The 21,655-nt window shown below is 41.7% G+C and overlaps 1 protein-coding gene across 2 annotated transcripts in view; it reads left to right on the forward strand.

The window, feature by feature from the left end:
- Positions 1 to 1,336: 1,336 nt before the first annotated feature.
- tspan11.S (tetraspanin 11 S homeolog) overlaps positions 1,337 to 21,655 on the forward strand; it is a 30,441-nt gene continuing 10,122 nt past the window's right edge. The window contains exons 1-3 of one of the 2 annotated variants that reach the window (XM_041587964.1): positions 1,337 to 1,561; positions 6,714 to 6,811; positions 12,231 to 12,422. In XM_041587964.1, coding sequence (XP_041443898.1) covers positions 6,725 to 6,811; positions 12,231 to 12,422 — 279 coding nt within the window. In that variant the 5' untranslated portion in view covers positions 1,337 to 1,561; positions 6,714 to 6,724. The remainder of the gene's footprint in view (positions 1,562 to 6,713; positions 6,812 to 12,230; positions 12,423 to 21,655) is intronic. The other variant, XM_018254504.2, reaches the window with a different exon arrangement.

Below are 21,655 nucleotides of genomic sequence, written 5' to 3' on the forward strand. Positions count from 1 at the left end.
CAGCTCCCTGGTTACTAGAGGATGTAAAAAGCTGCTCCTGGTAACTTAAAGAGCCGAATTTCCGGTTATTAAACCAGAAATTTGGCTCTTCTAGTGCAGAGAGTGCAATTGTACCAGTGATGTGGCCCCCCTTCCCCGGACCCGCTTGTGCACAAAAAGGTAAGGAGCGTGGGGGTCAGGCTGCAAGAGGCTTGGAATTGCTGGTGCTGGGGACCGTTTATTAAAGTTGGGGGCAATGGACTGGTGTCTAAACTTTCATAAATAGTTCTATGACCATTCAGCTTACTAAAGATCCAATAGAAAAAGCCCTATTGATATACTAGACAATTAACCTTGAAAAATAAGCGAATGTAAAACTGATGAGAGTGCTATTCTATGCTCTTTTGTCATTTACATTCATTATTTTTTTCTTTTTATTCCAAGATATTAAGGGATACATGTGCTGTTAATATGAATGAATTGTGTTCCAACAGCACCACCTGCTGGTCAGTTTCTGATGAGTCTGACCACCAAGTGGTCAAGGAAGTTGTCAAGAGAAAGAAAGAGGCTGATGTTCTTCTGCTTAGGAAAACAATTAGAAAGCTTTCTCTTTCCTAAGCAGAAGAACATCAGAGCAGCCTCTTTCTTTCTCCTGACAACTTCCTTGACTACTTAGTGGTCAGACTGGTCAGAAACTGACCAGCAGGTGACACTGTTGAAACAAAATTCTATCTCTATCATGGCTTACCCAAATGTTACTGGTCTACTACCAGACCCAGAGGAAACCAAGTGATGACCCTATAACACCCTCTGTTATTATATGATTTCAAAGTGCTATAATGCCAGTGGGGAAATCATGGTTTGATGAAGATGTAAACGCTATTGATCTACTATGGCTTACCCAAATGTTGATGGTCTACTACTAGAACCTGTGGAGATCACATGATGAGTCTACAACTCTCTGTGTTAGTATTATATACTGTAAATGTAGCATGACTGAAAACCAATGTTTAAGGAGATATGAAGGCTGTTGCTCTACTAGAACCTGTGGAGATCTAGTGATGAGTCTTTATGTTCTCTACAGAATGTCTTACTATAACTGTGGTCCAACGTCTTTGGTGAGTGAGAGCAATGAGAGCATTTAAGTCACAAACTTGCATCCCGGATCCTTGCAACACACTTCTTTGACCAGCATGTTTCTTGGTACACAATTCTCAATACCTTGTAAATATTAGTGTAGGGCAAATCTCCTGATATATATTTCTTAAATAGGCCATACAATTGCACACACCAGCAGATGGCAGTAATCTGCCAACAACCATACTTCATTTCAGCCTACAGTCGTACGTCACTCAAGTAAGCCAATTTAACCTTCAAGTTTTTTTTTCTGAAACGATCATAATACCACAGGATCTGGCTCCGTCAGCCAAATGATAAGGCACGCTCACTAAAAGCTGCTGTCTCAGGCTTTAATAGAACCTCAAGCTTTTAGTAAAACAACATTGATTTCATTTTGTTTAGCTCAGAGTCCCTGCAGAGGAGACGTTAAAGTGCCTGAGCTCGGCCGTAACGCAACATCACGGTAAGTGCAACACAAGGCAAAGACAATGTTTCATGCGGTGTATTTGGTTTGCGATATATAAGACATGTATCTGTGTAGAATCTGGCGTGAACTAGACCTTTGCGTATGATAAATGAAGTGTGTCTTATAGTTCATTATAAAGTCATGAGAACTAGCAGCATACAGAACATTGTTTATGGTTCAGCATAACATTTAGATGATGGAGCTGACCAATAAGAAGTTATTATGTGCATGTTCTATCAGTATATGTGGCCTAAGAGATGCATGTAACTGATGGGGCTCATCCCAAAGGCTTATTATGGTGAAATTTGGTGGTGAACACTTAAATGCCGTAGATTTTCTTGAAACTATGGCTGACTGACTGATATTCCAACATTTTTCTTGATCTGTAACCTTGTCATAACGTAAAAGAGGCTCTGGCCAAAGATTGGATCCCCAAGTGGGGCATGAACCTGAAAAGTCCAACAATCACTGAGTTACAGTATGAACAAAGTAGTACTTTAGCAAAGGATTATGCAAACAATCTCTAATAGGTCTTAAGCTGGCCATAGATGTAAAGATTTTTAAAAGATCCAATCGTTATCGTGAGACCACGAATATTTCGAAACAATCGTTTAAATGTACGATGTGTCCATCAACTAAAAAGACCATTTCAGGCGAAATTGCCAGCAAAACTGAAGGGTAGCTGCCTGCTTGGCCCTGCAAACATAGATAGATTGCACTGGGACCAGTAAAGATGTCGGCCGAAAAATAGTAAGATGTACGATCATTCGAATCCCACTAACCGCACGATAATTTTGAAGGATTGGTTGGACTTCGCTAAAATCGTCGTTCTGCAAGAAAAATCTTTGCGTCTATATGGGAGCTTTAGAAACAAGCTTTTTGAACAACTAGGTCCCTTGTTTGAAACTGTGATGCGTCTTAAACAAATGTTGGTGTGGATGGCTGTGGATTTTTCTGTCTCTTCTGCATTCAGTGTCAGACTGGCCCATCGGGATACCAGGGAAAGTCCCAGTGGGCCCAGGTGTTAGTGGACTCAGGTGTTAGTGGGACCTCTTTCTGCTAACCAATTGGCCTATTTCATGGTCATTTCCTATGTCTTAATGGGAAAAATGCTTAATAATGGAAGAATATACTAAGTAGATATAAAAGACTAGGAAAATAAAGAGGTTGAGTTAGGAGGAGTAATAGTTTGGAAAGTGTGCCCATGGTCTAAGGTTTTGTGGTGGCATCCCAGTCCGATACTGTCTGCTTTGAAACATTCTTTGTTTGCTCCCAGAGGTTTCAGCTGTGAAGCCATTTTTTAAGATTGATCAAAGAAACTGAATATTTCCTAAAAAAAGGTAATTAAGAATAAGATGCTATTAGATTGTTTAAATTGTTAAACTAATTGATTCGTAGACAATTTGGGGGGGAGGCAGTGGAACAAGTTCATGGTAGGTTCAGAACCTGTTTAAGTTTGGGATGTCTACTTTGGGGAGTTAGGAGGGCCAAAAGTTTCTGTTTTAGGGAGGATTGCATAACATTTCAAGTGGATCTAAACCTTTTCAAAAACTGTTATGCAGTGATGTGTTTAATGCTCCCAATGGATTCTATTCTGTGCATTGGGGCATTGGCCCTGGAAAGTTGTAGAGATTATTTTCCATACCTTGGGTCAAAGGTCATGGAAAGCTTTAGAGATTCTCTTCCACCCATTGGGTCACGGACCGTTAAAAGCTATAGAGATTCTCTGTCATGTGTTGGGTCTCCAGAGAGCTGTAGAGATTATTTTACATGCTTTGAGTTGCTGGCTCTGGAGAGCTGTAGAGATTCTCTTTCATTCATTGGGTCACTGACCCTGGGAAGTTGTAGAGATTCTTTCATTCATTGGGTCAATGACCCTGGGAAGTTGTAGAGATTCTTTCATCCATCGGGTCACTGATACTGGGGATCTGAAGAGATTCTCTTCCATTCATTGGGTCACCAACCCTACAGAGCTGTAGAAAAGTTTTGTTGAGTGATGTTGCTTTGAGAATACAACCCAAATATTTTAACTCATAGTATGTCAGAGTATGCTGGAAGTTGTAGTCAAAGTCATTGAGGCATTGAGCAAGAATGTTAGGATTTATTTTGAAGGACCAGTTCAGTATAGAAAACTGGGTAAATAGACTAGACTGTGTGAAATAAAAATGTTTTCAATACAGGTAGAGTGAGTGAATGTCTAACGTAATAGCCAGAACCCAACTTTTTCATCTCTCCAACCTCTTAGTACGTCAGAAACTTAAAGGAGGGCCACGTAGGACATAATTATTCATTTATTTGGCTCTTGATCCCTAGCATGCAGGTGACCCTTCCAGTCACTGATTGGGTACTGAACAGTAACAGGTTAGAGCGCTAGCTCGTGGTCCATTTATGGGGATGTTCAGCCTCCCAAAGTCCTCCTTATTGTTCCTGAACCCCTGTAAGAACAGCTATGCTATTCTAGTAACAGGTTCTACCCATCTCCGTTAACATCTTTTTAACAGAAGATGTATGTCTACTGAAATGCCAGTTTATTTTCCACAGTAGGCGATGCTCATCGAAAGAAATGTGGGAGGTTTATAGCCGGCTGCCATCTTCTCTAGAGAAAGCGGCACCTTTAATTTAAAATGCATGAAAAGTTCAAGACTTATTATAATTGCAATCTACTGAAGTGTGAATGGGAAATTGTGTAAAGAAGGGGCAATTTATTTCTCCAGAATGAATTTGCTTCTCTCTCTCCTTCCCGTATGTTCAGGCTTTTATTGTCATTCAGTTGAAGTTGAAAGTGCAAAATCAGGTCAAACTCTTTGTTTTGTTCTGTGCGAGACCCGAAGTGCCGGAAGATATTCAATTTGGAGGCAAAAATGTAATTTAATATAAAAAAGAGCAGCAATTCCAGAACAAAAGTCGTTTATTGAGCAAACGCTCTACGACTGGGAGAATGAGAAGAAGAAGAAGTTCGGTCAGGACCCTAATTACAGAATCCTTTAAAGGAGAAGGAAAAGTTAAAACTATGTAAGCTTTATCAGAAAGGTCTATATAAATACACCAGTAAACCCTCAAAGTAATGTTGCTCTGAGTCCTCTGTCCTTCTGTATCAGACTTCCTGTTTTCACCTTAAACCTCCAGGGCTAGGGCTTGAGCATGCTCAGTTTGCTCCTCTCTCCCTCCCTCCTCCGCTCCCTGCTGTAATCTGAGCCCAGAGCTATGAGTGAGTAGGGAGAGACTCGGGCAGGATGTGATGTCACACCAAGCTAATATGGCTGCTGCTATCCTAAACAAACAGAGAGAGCTTCTAGAGGTGTACTCAGGTATGGATTGGATTTGTACAAGAAAGTGAGACAGTCATCGGACCTAATGTGAAGATGGTGGCCACCAACCCAACTGGACTTCTCTACTTGGCCAGAGATGTGGTTGTAAAGCCGATGGGGGCCTAGGGTGCTTAGATTATTGGTTTAAAAAGGAAGGAGGTGATTACCCTTTAAAAAAACCTGTCTGATGTGAGTGCACCCTTACTATAGCATGGCATTGGCCATGGCCAAATGTCTTTCAAGTCTTCAATGCCAGACTGCAGTGTAAACGTGCAATGTGTTTAGTGAGGGCACATAATTTCCACGACTTACTAGTAAATCACAGTTATAAACAATTAGTGTTTTGAAGGCCAAACAGTTTAATGGGAGGAAAGAAAATGATGGTGTGGGACACAGCACAGAAATGAACTCAGAATTAGGAGTATACCCGAACAAAATACAGAAAAAAGAAGAGGCTTTATTTCGGTGTTTAGGGGCTTTCAGCTCACCGTTTGTTCTCGGATCTATTGATCAATGTAATGAATTATAAATAGGCAGAAATGGCTGTTAGAAAATCCACATTTGTCTTGCAGCCTGCCAAGAGTTTTTTATGGCAAAATATCAAAAGTGTTCTTTATTTAAAGGATAAGTAAACCTTACAAATAAGTGAATGTAAAATTGACGAGGGTGATATTCTAAGCAATTTTGCAATGTACATTCATTCATTATTTTTTTTTATATTTCCAAGATATTAAGGGATACATGTGCTGTTAATATGAATGAATTTAGTTCCAACAGCGCCACCTGCTGGTCAGTTTCTGACCAGTCTGACCACCAAGTAGTCAAGGAAGTTGTCAGGAGAAAGAAAGAGGCTGCTCTGATGTTCTTCTGCTTTTGAGAAATGTTTCTAATTGTTTTTCTAAGCATAAGAAAACAATTAGTTGTTTTCCTAAGCAGAAGGCGGTCATTGCAAGCCTGAGCATGCTCAGTGGAAGGCAATCTGGTCTTGGTTTCTACTGTGAAGGCTCCTGGTCAGTGATCACTACTAGGGGGACAAATGTCTGATGTGACAAGGTTGAATATGAAAGTTCTGTATCTGCTGCTTGCTATAAGCTTTACAATAGGGCTTGTAGAATGGAGTCATCATGGACATAAACGGGAATGGAACTTATTTAAGCTTCCTCCATCCAAATCAACCTACTCACAATCCCATGATATTTATTGCAACACACAGAACATTCTTTTTTTGTTTTAATTTTTCTTTAAAATATGATTTTGATTTAGAGAAAGTGATAAACGCATCGTTGAATTATTATTATATATTGTCAGTTTCCTGGGTGCCCCCAGTCACGTGACTTGTGCTCGGATAAACTTCAGTCACTCTTTACTGCTGTACTGCAAGTTGGCATGATATATCCAGATAGCAGCTCCCTAACACAAGATAACAGCTGCCTGGTTGATATAAGAACAGCACTCAATAGTAAAATCCAGGTCCCACTGAGACACATTCAGTTACATTGAGTAGGAGAAACAACAGCCTGCCAGAAAGCAGTTCCATCCTAAAGTGCCGGCTCTTTCTGAAATCACATGACCAGGCAAAATGACCTGAGATGCACCTACACACCAATATTACAACTAAATACACTTGCTGGTTCAGGAATGAAATTTTATATTGTAGAGTGAATTATTTGCAGGGTAAACAGTGTAATCCTGACAGTATCTCCTGTATGTTATTTGACCGCTGTGAGTTTACGCATATAAACACAAATGGGGCGGCAATTCATCACACACTTAAATGTTCTTTCAAAAAGGTAAAGAAAGATCATCCCCCAGAACGTCATCTCCGCTTTTATATTTTGTAGGGGCTGCTGCAATGGCGCGGAAATACGAAGAGGAAAAAGATGACAGGGGAGGCGTCTTCCTGAAATATCTGCTTTTTGTGTTCAATTTCCTGTTTTGGGTAAGTTTACATAAATACTCGCACATAGAATTCTTAGGTGACTTTTGATTTTCTCATAGTGCAAAGAATTCTATTAAACTTTTGTGAAAAAAAGCCAAGCGGAAAAGCAATTTACATGCGAAATGTATCCAGACTGATCTTCAATACGCAACAGTCACCAGCAATCCATCTAGGGAGAGTTTGGCTGCCATATTTAAAATACACAGCGTATTTCCAAACCTGCGGATCCCACACAGTTCAATAATTTGGTGTTTCTTTGGTGTATTGGGGTTTCTTCTGAAAAACGCAAATACTGGCGTCATGTGGCGGATGTTGGACCCCATGGAAATTGCTATAATAGTGAGTATACCATTTCTTTCAATAGGACTTAATTCTGTGCATATTTATGCTCGAATATGCGTTTTTAAAAACGCAACGTAAAAATGCGTTTTTAAAAAATGCCCTTGTGGTTTGTAGTGAGGACTCTAAATGGGGAGCCTTCCTTGACTGAAGGGAAAAGGAAGTTGTACCTGGAGAAGGCAGAAACGAAAGTTCTCTTGCATTTATTGGGGGCTGAATCTGGAGATCTCAAGAAAACGTATTGTTTTAAGAATTAAAGACATATACCCACCAAGTAATAGCAGTGTGGGGTTTAATTAGTGAGCTCCTTCATTCTGGGAAAAAACAGGATTTAATTCTGGCCCTTATTTAATGAAAGAAGGAGCAAATGTTGTGCTGCTGGTTATAGTGCATTTCTCTCTGAAAATCGGACTCAAATGGCTCCTTCCAGACATTGTTCAGAAGAACAGCGGACGTTGATTATAAAGTTGATTGGAGAGGGGGAAACATACAAAGAAGTGCAGTAAATTATCAGCTGCTCAGCTAAAATGATCTCAAATGCTTTAAAATGGCACCAAAAACCTGAAAGATGTGGAAGAAAAGGGAAAACGACCATTGGAATGGATAGAAGAATATCCAAAACGGCAAAGACTCAGCCAATGATCAGCTCCAGGAAGATGAAAGAAGGAGTGACGTTACCTGTGATACTGTTACAATTAGAAGACGCCTATGTGAAGCCAAGCTATCGGCAAGAAGCCCCTGCAAAGTCCCATTGTTGGAAAAAATACATGTGCTGAAGAGCTTACAATTTGCCAAAGAACACATTGACTGGCCTAAAGAGAAATAGCGCAACATTTTGTGGACTGATGAAAGCAAGATTGTTCTTTTTGGGTCTAGGGGCCACAGACAGTTTGTCAGACGCCCCCAAACACTGAACTGAAGTCCCAGTACAGAGTGAAGCCGGGGGCACAAGCATCATGATATGGGGGTGTTTCTCATACTGTGGTGTTGGGCCTATTTATCTCTTTATACCAGAGATCATGGATCAGTTTCAATACAAATACTTGAAGAGCTCATGTTGCCTTATGCCCAAGAGGAATTGCCCTTGAGATGGGAGTTTCAACAAGACAACGACCCCAAACTCACCAGTAACTGAGCAACATCTTGGTTCCACACCAACAAGACGTTATGGAGGGGCCCAATCCCCGCACCTTAATCCAATAGAAAACTTGTGGGGTGACATGGGGTGTGAGGCAAAAGCAAGAAATGCCTTTTGGAATTGTGTAAGAGGTTGTTGGAAGTTGGTGGAGTCCATACAACACAGATGTGCAGCACAAACACTGTTATACAACTCAATATTAGTTCAGTCATTCAAAGGAAAACAACAGCTTGAAACATCTTTCAGTTTATAAAGTGAATGAGTGAAGAATGTAGGGACTGATATTTTTAACAGCCTAATATTCCCTTTTCTTCACTTTCTGTAAAGGAATAACACACATTTGATCCATTTTTCTTCATGTTCTGATTTGGAATAGAATGTGCAGTTTTGGGTGTATGGAAATAAAATATATTAAAAAGAGCTTTAGTCACTTTAAACACACTGCTATTATTCTGAACACATATATGTACATCCAGGATGAAAAATAAAAATAAAAGATGACCGGAGCCGACGTGAAGGAGTTAAAGAAGCACAACATACAATCCTTGCGTCTCTATTCTCAGCTGACTTTTTTTTTTATTAACTTCATATATTAACTTTATATTTATAGTCTAATAAAACCAAACCTGCAGAGATTATCCGTTATTGCTTTCCTTCCTTTCTAAATAAACCAGAACAACAGTTAAGTGTAGAATATAACAAATGGCTGGAACATACACGGCCTGGGTATAAATACAGTAACCTTGGACTTTATTTCAGGAATCTCCTATTTATGTTTGAAATAAACACGTTTCTATTGCTGGCACCCCCCACTCCATTAAGTGCGGCAAATAAAGCAGATTTTTTTTTTTTATAAAAATAGGATTTTCGAAATTACTCTAATGGTTTCTTATTTCACATAATAAGAATCCATTATGTTTTGTGCTGCTCTTAAGCCCGGCCTGGGGTTAAATATGGAAACCCTTTTTGTTGCTAATTCAGTTCTATCGAATTATTCTCAAGCAGTCCGCCATTCTTTTCCTTACTGATAGAGCTTTAATGTGACTTGTGGAAGATGTTCCCCTAGAGAATAAATTCAGAGCTGTTAGTGCCGGGAAAGGGACATTTCTGAATCTCTAAGTTCAAAATCCCTATGACTGTTGTATTTTTATCGAAGAATGGGACAGTTTAAACCTGGTTATTCTCCCTTTATCTCTCTCACCACTAAACGTCAACAGTTATTAATTAAAGACTTTGTCAACCCCGTTAATGGCAAGCTCCAGGTCTAAAAAAATCAAACATCTGAAAAAATTTGACCACTTGTTACATATTTATATTAAAAGTGCTTTCCTCTCAGTCTCCAACAAAGATCTGTTTGCTCTCCAGAAAGATTGGGTAGCTGAGGTGATATCTAATCTGGGTGACAATGTAGAGTAAGGGCACACGGGCAGATTCGGGGAGATTAGTCGCCCCGGCAACAAATCGCCTCTTCTTCGGGGCGACAATCTCCCCTACCTTCCCGATGGCTAAAATGAAAAATCGCCAGCGGTATGGCACAGCGCTTCGTTTTCTGAAGTCGCCCGAAGTTGCCTCATGAGTAGACTTCAAGAGACTTCGGAAAACGAAGCGCCTTGAGTGTCATCCCACTGGAGATTTTTCATTCTATCTGGTGGAAAGGCAGTTTGGGGAGTATGTCGCCTGGGCCACTAATCTCCCCGAATCTGCCCCTGTGCCCTTACCCTTAGAGCTCTTAAATATTAACTATTTAAAGTATACGTAAATCTTTAAAATAAGTGAATGTAGAATTGACGAGAGTGCTATTCTAAGCACGTTTGTCATTTATATTCATAATTTATTTTCTTTTTATTCCAAGATATTAAGGGATACATGTGCTGTTAATATGAATGAATTTTGTTCCAACAGCACCACCTGCTGGTCAGTTTCTGACCAGTCTGACCACCAAGTAGTCAAGGAAGTTGTCAGGAGAAAGAAAGAGGCTGCTCTGATGTTCTTCTGCTTAGGAAAACGATTAGAAACCTTTCTCAAATCTTTCCTAAGCAGAAGAACATCAGAGCAGCCTCTTTCTTTCTCCTGACAACTTCCTTGACTACTTGGTGGTCAGACTGATCAGAAACTGACCAGCAGGGGGCGCTGTTGGAACACAATTCATTCATATTAACAGCAGATTATCCCTTAATATCTTGGAATTAAAAGAAAATAAATAATGAATGTGAATGACTAAAGTGCTTAGAATAACACTCTCATCAATTTTACATTCACTTATTTTAAAGGTTTACTTATCCTTTAACTTTTGGGATCCCTTCTCTGACCATAAACACCCCCTTTCAGATTCAGCATTCAAATGGTCAAATTACCTTTTATGTGACATCAACCCCACCTAGTTAACCTCGTCAATTATTAAATTTAATTAATATTTTTCTTCTGAGATATGGAGAGTTCAACACTTTAAACGTATCCATCTTGGATATGGAAAGCTTTATCCTTCCTATAAGGGTTTGGGTTAGTTATTGTTTTGCCCTAAATACAAACAGGAAAATGTGAACCTTTTCCTTTATCTTTAGAACTGTCCCCTCATTACCCCAGTTTGGAAAAATTTAAGAGATTTTATTTGTTCTAAATTGAAAATAAATTTAGCTCTTTCTCTGGTTTATGCCCCTTTAAACATTGGTGCTCCTTCTTTTACTTTGGGTAAACACTGTAATCCTAATCCAAATATGATTTCGAGCTTATTTTTTCTGCTTTATGGCGGCTACTAAAAAGGCCCTATTTCAGTTTTGGATTTTTGATATCAATAAAAGATATTTTAACACAATTAAACCATAAAAACTAGATCAGAAGAAAACTCAGGTTTGCTGATGATTTATCTCTTTATTTTGATCAAGTTGACCCTAGACATAAAACTAAAATTCTGGAGTTGTTACAGGTTTAACTATTTTATTTATTGGGCAGCTTTGATGGTTGTGTATCATCATAAAATATTTTTGATTTGCTAAATTCACCATGTGAGATTTATTTTTTGTTTTTTTGTTGTTTTTATTGGTTTATATTTAGATAGTTGTTATATAATCTTGTGTTGACATTTACATTTATTTATTCTTTCAAGCTTAATATGATCTGCTACATTGTAAATCTTTTATGCTTTGGAAAGCCAAATAAAAATGTTGAAGCAAAAAAAAAAAAAGAATGGGATAGGCTGAAATTTAAGAGGGTTCAAACCTTCCATAAAACCTTCCCATGGAGCATTGCTCAACAAACCACCTCAGTGGTGCATGGGCTGGCTAGAAACCCAATGGTCTGGACCAACATTTTACTGTTGGGCATCTGTCAGTCCCAGGACCCTCCCCACTGTGCCATTACCTCCTTCTCTCCAGCCCTTCTCCAACCAACTTCATCACCAACAAGCAGGGCAGCCATCAGGGGGGGGGACAGGGGGGAGAGTTGTAGGGGGCCCCGAGGGTAAGGGGGCCCTGCCACGCCACACTTACTTGATTAGCCGGGCCCCCCATCTTTCTGAGAGCTGCTGACTTCGGGAAGGCATGGACGTTTAAGGGGCCCTGGCCACCAATTTTCTCATAATGTGGGGGGGCCCTGGCCACCAATTTTTCTTTTCTCATGTGGGGTCCTAGCCACCAATATTTTTTAATGGGGGGGCCCTGGCCACAAATGTTTTTTTATGGGGGGCCCTGACCACCAATATCTTTTAATTTTTTATTAACATGTGGGAACCCTAGCCACCAAAACCAATATTGTTTTTTTACTGTGTGGTGGGGGGCGGACCTGTGGGGATGGGGAGGGCGGACCTGTAGGTGGGGCTTGCGGTGGGTGCAGCCCAGGGGGCCCAGGAAATTTTGTCGTATGGGGCCCTGTGATTTCTGATGGCAGTCCTGCCAACAAGTATTGACTGTGCATCAGTCCGTGATGAACTTTTCTATGTTTTTGCAGATGGGTGGCGCTGCTGTCATTGCTGTAGGAGCCTGGACCTTGATGGAAAAGAGCGGCTACATAAATTTCCTTGCCACCAGTACACTTGCCGTGTCTGCGTATATTCTCCTTTTTGCTGGAGGGATGGTCATGGTTACCGGATTCCTTGGCTGTGGAGCAATGATTCGAGAGCACAAAGGCTGCCTCTCAGTGGTACATAAAATTAGAGACTCCTCATATATTGAAGTTCATGTAAACGATATCTATATGCACTCCAAGCTTAATTACTGATGCAAGAGGATTCACCAATGGAAATCCTCTTCCAGAGCAATGCCATCTAACAGAGGGAGATGCACTTGTTTGTGCTTAGCAAATCACTGTAGTGAACAGTCTAGCTGGCACTCGCTCACAGATGGCAGTTATCCTCATTTTGGATGCCTCTCAGTGGCAATAAATGTACCCCCTGCTGATCTAGCCAAAACTGGTCACTCTCTAGAGCAGTGATCCCCAACCAGTAGCTAATGAATAACATGTTACTCTCCTTGGATGTTGCTCCCAGTGGCCTCAAAGCAGGTGCTTATTATTAAATTCTAGGCTTGAAGGCAAGTTTTGGTTGGATTAAAAACCATATGTATTGCCAAATAGAGCCTCCTGTAGGCTGCCAGTCCACATAGGGGCTACCAAATAGCCAATCACAGAACACAGAATGTGGCAGCCCAAGAACATTTTTCATGCTAGTGTTGCTCCCCAAGTCCTTTTACTCCTGAATGTTGCTCATGGGTTCAAAAGGTTGGGGATCCCTGCTCTAGAGTACTGTAGTGAAGGCCTCATCCAAGAGACTGTTATCGTACGGAAAATTTTAGGGGATATTGAACATTTATTTATACATCTGCTTTCTCACCAACTACAATACTAATTGACCCATCGGACCTCCAGCCCAACCCTTTCCCACTTGCACCACCAACCCCCACCACTAGGTCCCCCCAGCTTCTTGCCTCCATTACTAACCTGAACGCAAGTGCTTTATGAGTGGTAATAGGCAGGCTTTTGCACCCCCTAATATGCTCATGAAATATAGAAGTATGTGTGATGTTCTACTATAATTTGGTAATTATGGCCTTCAAAATGCTAGAAAGATTTCTATTTGGGGAATCAATAGGAAGTGAATGTGAGTTCTGTATTACTGTATTATTACACAAAGCTAAAATGAAACCAGGCTACTGTCGTTTCTCTTCCCCTCAACAGTAGCAGAGAAAAAAGAGCCACAGGCCCCCTCTGAATAGAAAAAATATCTTTATTATTTTTACCGGGGGCTTGTTTTTATTGCACAGATATGAAGTACAGATGTATCCTCCTAGGAAATGGTAATTGTGCCCAGGAATTCAATGTAAAATACTGCAAACGGCATACAAAAGGCATTTGGGGACCTGTTTAATGAGAACATTCTATCTACAGGGACAAGCCGCACAATTAAAGCAACAAGCATATAAAGCAACAGATTTCTCTTAAATGTTTTAGCATGCAATGCTGATTCCATTGACCTTTATGGAATTTCTGTGCATATTGATGGTGAAAATAGCAGGGCTATCTTAAAAGTTGCAGCACCTATACTAGTGACGTGTGGGTCAAGAAAAACTTGACCCGCTACCCCCAACCCGTGTCCCTCCGCATCCGGCTTCCCCCCTCTATTTATAGACCCAGATCCTAGACCAAAGATGTCACAAAAGGGGCAGGGCTGGGCAAGCGCATGTCTATAAAACCGGAAGTTGGAGGCAGGCAGTGTAAGGTCGCGGGTGGGGAGATTAAGCAAAAGCAGGGTCGGACTGGGGGGCCCCCGGGGCTGCTGTCCCAGGGCCCCCCTATAGACCTCCCTGCTGCGTAGCGTACCAGTGCACTCCACCACATGTGGCCCATCCACGTACGATCCCATAACAGTGACAGACCAGGTCATGGCTCATAAATGGGCAATGTCCACAGCCAATGTTTATCATGGTTTATAATAAAAATGCCTTGGGTGTATTTAAATGGTAGATATGATTTAAAGATGCTGTAGATGGCCAAGAAAAAGATGTCTTTTATTAAACATGACCCATTTTTATGTTTGCTACCCATCTCTGTTTCTGCTAAGCTGAAGGTAGGATGAAACTGGATGTGACGCAGGGGGTATACATGGGAACCCTCACTGATAAACTTTTATCACGTTAGTAGTCGAATATGAGGGAATCTAACCCAACAAGGGGAACCTCACACCAGTGCTGGACCAGCAGTACAACCAAACCATCGGCCCTCTGACACCATTGACGTTGCCTTCTCATTAGGTCAATGTGCCCTTTGAAGGTAGTGCTGCCATCATTAATCTTATGACCCTGTTAATGACCTTGTCTTGTTCTGACAGAGTAGCCACCAGCACCTGCTGGACTTCCTTTTCCAAGCTGGCAGTGATCACTGACCAGGAATATGCTTAGGACCAGACTAACTTTAACTTTCCATGCTTCTGGTTACTCATTGCCTGCAGATCTAGGGACAGAAAGTCAAGTGGGCAGATATTGTCGGCACCAACCATATCATACCATAGTATAGTGTCATCCAAGGTTCCTTGAAAGCTCAGGCTTAACGTTAGGCAGTTGCAGTGATCGCTTTGGAACTTTTTTCCAATGGCAGCTACCGGGTCCCCAACAAGATTCATCTCCCCAACAAGTCTCGTCTCCCCAACAAGACACATCTCCCCAACAAGACGCATCTCCCCAACAAGACTCATCTCTCCAACAAGACGCATCTCCCCAACAAGACGCATCTCCCCAACAAGACTCATCTCCCCAACAAGACTCATCTCCCCAACAAGACTCATCTCCCCAACACAGGCAACACAACAACCTTCTCTATTTCCTTTCTGGCACTGACCACAATCAGTGATGGACAAATTACACTTATCAACCATTTAGAAAACTGATTGGATGGTTGTGTGGAAGTGAATCCATGTAGTTCTGGTTCAGTCGCTGACTTCTTATACTCATTGATGGGGTAGTGGGCCTCTAAACCTTAGGGTAAAAGATAATGGACCTCCGGGTGGACCTTTGCTCAAAACACTTATTTGAGCATTTCTTGATTGAGGTTAGAGCCCCACAGTTTTCTGCCTGATGATCGTGGTCAAAATGGGATTATTTAGCAACCCCTTCTGATATATAATACTGGAGATAAAGAATATTGCATGGACAAGTTTTATTTGGTCGCTGTACAGTGCTAATGGCACATTTTCCTATTCCTTTAGGCACTAGTTTGCCTTTAATTCGCTACATAAAAATTTAATAGGGCTGCGAGCAATGTGCTGTCAGGGACTTCAGATATTATTTCTTGCCCCCTGGGGCCAATTTGTGCAGTTTTCAGGCATAACCCAGTTAGGAAGTGTAGGCATATCATGATTAGCCAGGCTAGGGATATAAGAGTCATTCATTTCTGTCCCTTTTACCGCCACCTCATTAACTTCACATGCGGCACAGTGACAAAATACAAAAAGAAATGCTTTCAAGTCTAATGGGCTTTTCTAAAAATATAATTTTATATTCTCAATGCCATATTCTTTATAGGTGTACGCAGAACAAAGCCTATGCAGATACTGTAAGCTCTCCAGGGCAGGGACCTCCACCCTTGACACTAAGCATTTAATATGTATTTTAGCTATACGTTATATTTATGTGTATTGTATTTTTGTACTATATTTATGTGTATTGTATTTTTGTACTTATAAGTTATTATTGCAATGGCTCCTGTTTCCTCTACTAATTTATTGTCCTGCTGTTCAGTGCTTTGCCCTCAAAGAGTGCTAAACAAATAAAAATATTCATACATACACACTTATAGATAGTGACCTGGTTGCAGTTAAGGCGAACACAACAATCCAAATACTGTGCCACCAAACTGACCTAGAATCAGGGGCGATCCTGGGGCTTAGGGGAAGAGCCCAATCATGAGAGTACTATAGGGGAACACCAGCAGATACCTCTGAAGCTGTAAAACAACAGATAACCCTGTAACTACAAGTAGTTCACTACTGTTACTCTATCGTGACTTTAGGGCCTCCTGGCTTTTAATTGCCTTTCACTGACCATTTGGTTAGGGAAGGATCTCAGAGTATCCCAGTTAACTTTGGTTGACATGGTGCATGTTTCAATCCCCACTAGCCTTGTAGCCCAGTTAGGGTCAGCCAAACTCAATTCTCCTTATAAAATCCTTCCCTTTCTGCACCTTCTGGCCAGAGCATTAGGGCTGAGTCCATGCCCCTTCCACCTACTTATTTTGCCTTGAGAATACTCAAGGGTTCACACACAATAATGTCCAGTTCAATGACTGCTCCACTCTACTCCAGCCCGTTCTTTTCTGTCCCCACTTTGTCCTTTAAAAAGGAGCCAACCAGGGGGCTTAGATGGTTTCTGTACAGTTCCCTTTTCTGCCACTTATCATTTTCTTTCGGCCTAAAATGGGTGCTGTCAGTGGGGGGTTCTGCATGGAGGTACTTGTTCATGAGCTAGAGGATATGGGTTGGCCCCTAAAAATATTTTTGCAGGGGGCTCGGCTCTGTTATATTCTGCTACTGAGGAGGGTAAATCACAGACAGTGGTTGATTGGATTGTAAGGGCAGAGACACACGGTCAGATTCGGGGAGATTAGTCGCCCGGCGACAAATCTCCTCTTCTTCGGGGCAACTAATCTCCCCGAACTGCCTTCCCATCGGCTAGAATGTAAATTGCCGGCTGGATGGCATTTAGAGCGCTTCGTTTTCCGAAAAGTGCCCGAAGTTGTCTCATGAGGAAACTTTGGGCGACTTCGGAAAACGAAGCGCTCCAAGTGCCACCCTGCCGGCGATTTACATTCTAGCCGATTGGAAGGCAGTTCGAGGGAGATTAGTCGCCCCGAAGAAGAGGAGATTTATCCTAATCTCCCCAAAGCTGACCGTTTGTTTCTGCCCTTACTGTGGGTGTTTGGTGAGGGGGGCAGAATGTTATCTAATAAGGTTCCCTTGTTTATGGCAAGCTATAGGAGTGTAGGATCCCATGAGCCAAATCCTATCAAGTGGGTGCATGCCTATTTCTTGTAACAAACATGGAAGCCACACTGGGGACCAGGCAAAAGATTCAAATCTGAAAACAGATTCAAAATCCTACCCCTGAGCCTCCAGTATGGCTCTCATGTTTGTGAAAAGACCATTGTGAGCCAAGAACGCTATGGAATGGGGTTAGGGCTGGCAGAACACTTGAGCCTAGGGGATAAGAAATGGAAATATGTCAATACAGTTTGGAGGAGCTGCTGACCCTGGAGAGCTGGGCCAACACTTTCCATAGGACCCTGATATTGCTGGACTACAACCTCCTCCATTAGCCCTTGGGGATGTTAGGATAACATGTGCCAACATATTTTGCCGATCATTTGTCGAAAGTCAGTTTAAACCATAGTTCTACATCAGGGGTCCCCAACCTTTTTAACCCGTGAGCCACATTCAAATGTAAAAAGAGTTGGGGAGCAACACAAGCATTAAAAAGTCCCTTTGGTTGCCAAATAAGGGCTATGGTTGGCTATTTGATAGCCCCTATGTGGACTGTCAGCCTACAAGAGGCTCTACTTGGCACTATACTTAGTTTTTATGCAATTAAAACTTCCTTTCAAGCTTGAAATTCAAAAAAAAGCCCCTTCTTTGAGGACCCTGAGAGCAACATACAAGGGGTAGGAAAGCAACATGTTGCTCATGAGCTATTGGTTGGGGATCACTGTTCTACATACTTTAGATATTTTTTTGTCAAATGAAATGAATTATTCCGCCCAGACAAAATCAGAGTTCATGTGCCGAATATAAACGTCTCTTGCATTCTGTGTGCTCACGTTCTGCCTCTATACATCCCCTGCTGTTTTCAAGTTATGCCAGGCTGGGCACAGTAGTCGCCTGTAGATTTCTATACTGCATGTAATTCCATGATTGCCCATGCATGCGGTATGCTAAATATACCTTTGGCTTATCTTTTAACACTGCAGGCGTTTCGGTAATAAGAAGCCTTTTTGGCTCTTTGAAGGTGCTTCCCACTGTTAAACGTCTAATCCGCTTGTTTTTATAAAAGGCCTCCCTCAGTTAAATTTTCCCTATGAAATCTGAAATATATATATTTTTTTTTTTTTTGCGCTGAGCACAAATAGGGGGAAAAAGGACTTTAATTTGCCATTATTTCTTTGAAGTTGACATTTTCCATAAATAGCACAGTACAGGCTTTTAAATAGGATCTGCTTAAAGGGTTATTGCAATGAATATTAAAGGAAAATAGGAAAATAGACAGCTAACTCGGGCCTTAGTTTGAATGCATGGACGCATATCAAAATCCCAATCAAGAGAGCACTATAGATGAACACCAGCAGATACCTCTAAAGCTGTATCACAACAGATGGTCCTGTAACTACTGGTGGCTCACTAGTGTTGCTCTATCATGACTACAGGACCTCCTGGCTTATAATTGCCTTTCACTGACCATTAGGTTAGGAAAGCAGCTCAGCTCGGAGTATCCCAGTTAACTTTGGTTGACCTGGTGCATGTTTCAATCCCAACTAGCCTTGTAGGCCAGTTAGGGCCAGCCAAACTCAGTTCCCTTCTTATATAATCCTTCTTTTTCTGCACCTTCTGGCTGAAGCATTAGGGCTGAGTCCCTAGCTCAATGCCCCTTCCACCTCTACCTCTTTTGCCTTGAGAATTCCTCAAGGATTCACACACAATAATGTCCTGTTCAATGGCTGCTCCACTCTACTCCAGGCTGTCCCCACTTTGGCCTTGTTCTTTTTGTCCTAGTCTACACCAGCTCCATCCAACTCTACTCTGTCCTGCTCTAGTGTAACCCTAATATACATTTATATTTATTTCTAGAATTTCAGAGAGTGTTTAGACCAACCGAATGAGCCCATGTCAAATATGGAGGAATATGAATTTCCCTTTAACGTCTCTTTGGGTCCATGCTGCCTGAAAGACTCAACACATTCCTCTTTAGTAATCCTTACATGTACTATGATCTACATTGCCTCCTAGAAGCAAATGGGATCCACTGAGGTCTTAGCATTGGGGTAAAATAAAAAAAGAAAGGTCCAAGCAAAAGATTTGGTACGGATGCTCCTAATGAAAAAGGTGCCTCTGGTGCATTTTACACATTGAAAAATATACCAGTGTCATGGTCCAAATCAGCAGAGGTCCAAGCCAGCAGATATTGACCTCTGTCTATGAAACAGTTTCTCAAGCTGGAGACCCATTACAAATATCACTCTGCTTGGACCTGTTACTCAGTACCCAGTATGGATTATAAGAGCAAAATTTCCGGGGCTGCACACTTATTCCAGACATAATTAATTTCTGTGGCATTGTAAACTAATAGCTGATGTGGAGCATATCTCTAGACCTTCCCTTGGCATCTGAGCAGACAGAACTGACAATTTGTATGGTTATGTTCAGAATTTTAAGCAGTTCCCTCTAATACAGCACTGATGGACAGCTTAGAGTTGTTAGCCTTTTCCGCTCAGAATAATAAACGTTTTCTGCACACAGACACAGGCAAAACGAGGACAAGTTCTTAGTTGTTGTTATTGTTGACTTTGCCCCAATGATACAATGAATGCATATTGTCCTTCCACAAAGCCATTGACTTGGCCTCCTATGCAGTAAACATCTGTGGCCTTTCGCTGCAACAGTCCACTCAGCCTGAGCAGATCAAAATATGGAGACAAATTGTCAAATAAGGCTGTTCCATAGTTGAGGCATTTTACTTTATTAAGCTCCATGCCCCTTTCATCTCTACTCCACCATCTACCGCTGTGCCTTCTTTATCTCCTAGTCTTCTCTGCAGGACTGGACTGGAAGTCAAAATAGGCCCTGCCATTCCAAGTACACAAATGCCCAAACAGCTCCCTACCAGCCCAAACAGCCCACTATATGATAACTTTCTATGGAACCATACAGCAGCCCCTCTGGCATTTGCCAGAACCCACAGATTGCCAGTCCGGGCCTGCTTCTCTGCCTCATTTATGCTCCTTCCCTCATCCATATCTTTCCTGATCTTTCCCCACCATTGTGTCTTCTCCACCTTCTCCCATCACAATACCCACTCCACCTCCTCTATGCTCCTTAAAGGTGAAGGAAAGGCTAACATTAAGTAAGTTTTATCAGAAAGGTTTATATAAATACACTAGCAACCCCTCAAAGTAATGCTGCTCTGAGTCCTCAACATTATTTTCCTTCTGTTGTGTACACATGGACTTCTGTATCAGACTTCCTGTTTTCAGCTTAAACCTCCAGGGCTGGGGCTTGAGCATGCTCAGTTTGCTCCTCTCCCCCTCCCTCCTTCCCTCCCTGCTGTAATCCGAGCTCAGATTGAGTGAGCAGGGAGAGATTCAGACAGGAAGTGATGTCACAGCAAGCTAATATGGCAGCTGCTATCCTAAACAAACAGAGCCAGTGTCTAGAGCTGTTTACTCAGGTATGGAAAAGCATTATAAAAAATAAAAATGGTATTCTATCTTGCACTGTTGTGGCTAATCTATTGGCAATAAACTGTTTTAGTAGCTTTCCTTCTCCTTTAACCCATCCCATGCCATATTTGCAATCTCCCCAATCTCTGTGTCCCTTAGCTCCACACTTCATTTTCTGTCTCTTCCCCACTCCTTCCCCTAAGGTCCCCTATCACAAACATACAAACACTAGGATCAAGTTCATTATTCTCCAATTTACCTGCTTAAATGTTTTTGGCGTTTGGCTGAAGGAAACCCATTGAAACCCATTTCTAACCCCATATTAGCTACATCCATTTTTACTCAAGTAGCCATTCAAAGTGCCAAACACGATAGACAGTGTGTCCACCCAGGGCCGGATTTACATAGTGGGCACCTCTAGGCCCACTGCCGTTCGTCGTCCCTGTCCCCTCCCCTTTATTCGTGCAAATTTTCATCATCTGGACCTGAGCAATGGGGATTGGAACAAGGGATATGTAAGAAATGATTGTATCTCCTGTGCATCCCCAGTGTTTTTGAATCAATGTGGGTGTGGTTGGGCAGCATGCTGCCCCCCTAAAATCCTGCCGCCCTAGGCCTGGGCCTTGGTGGCCTTTCCGCAAATCTGGGCCTGTGTCCACCATTCTTGGTGCCTCTAGGGAAGTGATCCCCAACCATTGTCTGGTGCTCACCAAACCATTTGATGTTGCTCCCAGTGGCCTCAAAGCAGATGCTTATTTTTGAATTTCAGGCTTGGAGGCAAGTTTTAGTTGCATAAAAAACAGTTGTACTGCCAAACAGAACCTTCTGTAGCCTGCCAGTCCAAATAGGGGCTACCAAGTAGGCAATCAAAGCTCATATTTGGCACCCCCAGGAACTTAAACCCATGCTTGTGTTGCTCTCCGACATCTTTTACATTTGAATGTAGCTCATAAGTAAAAAAG

This window comes from Xenopus laevis, chromosome 3S (genome assembly GCF_017654675.1).
Source record: "Xenopus laevis strain J_2021 chromosome 3S, Xenopus_laevis_v10.1, whole genome shotgun sequence".
Lineage (NCBI taxonomy): Eukaryota > Metazoa > Chordata > Amphibia > Anura > Pipidae > Xenopus > Xenopus laevis.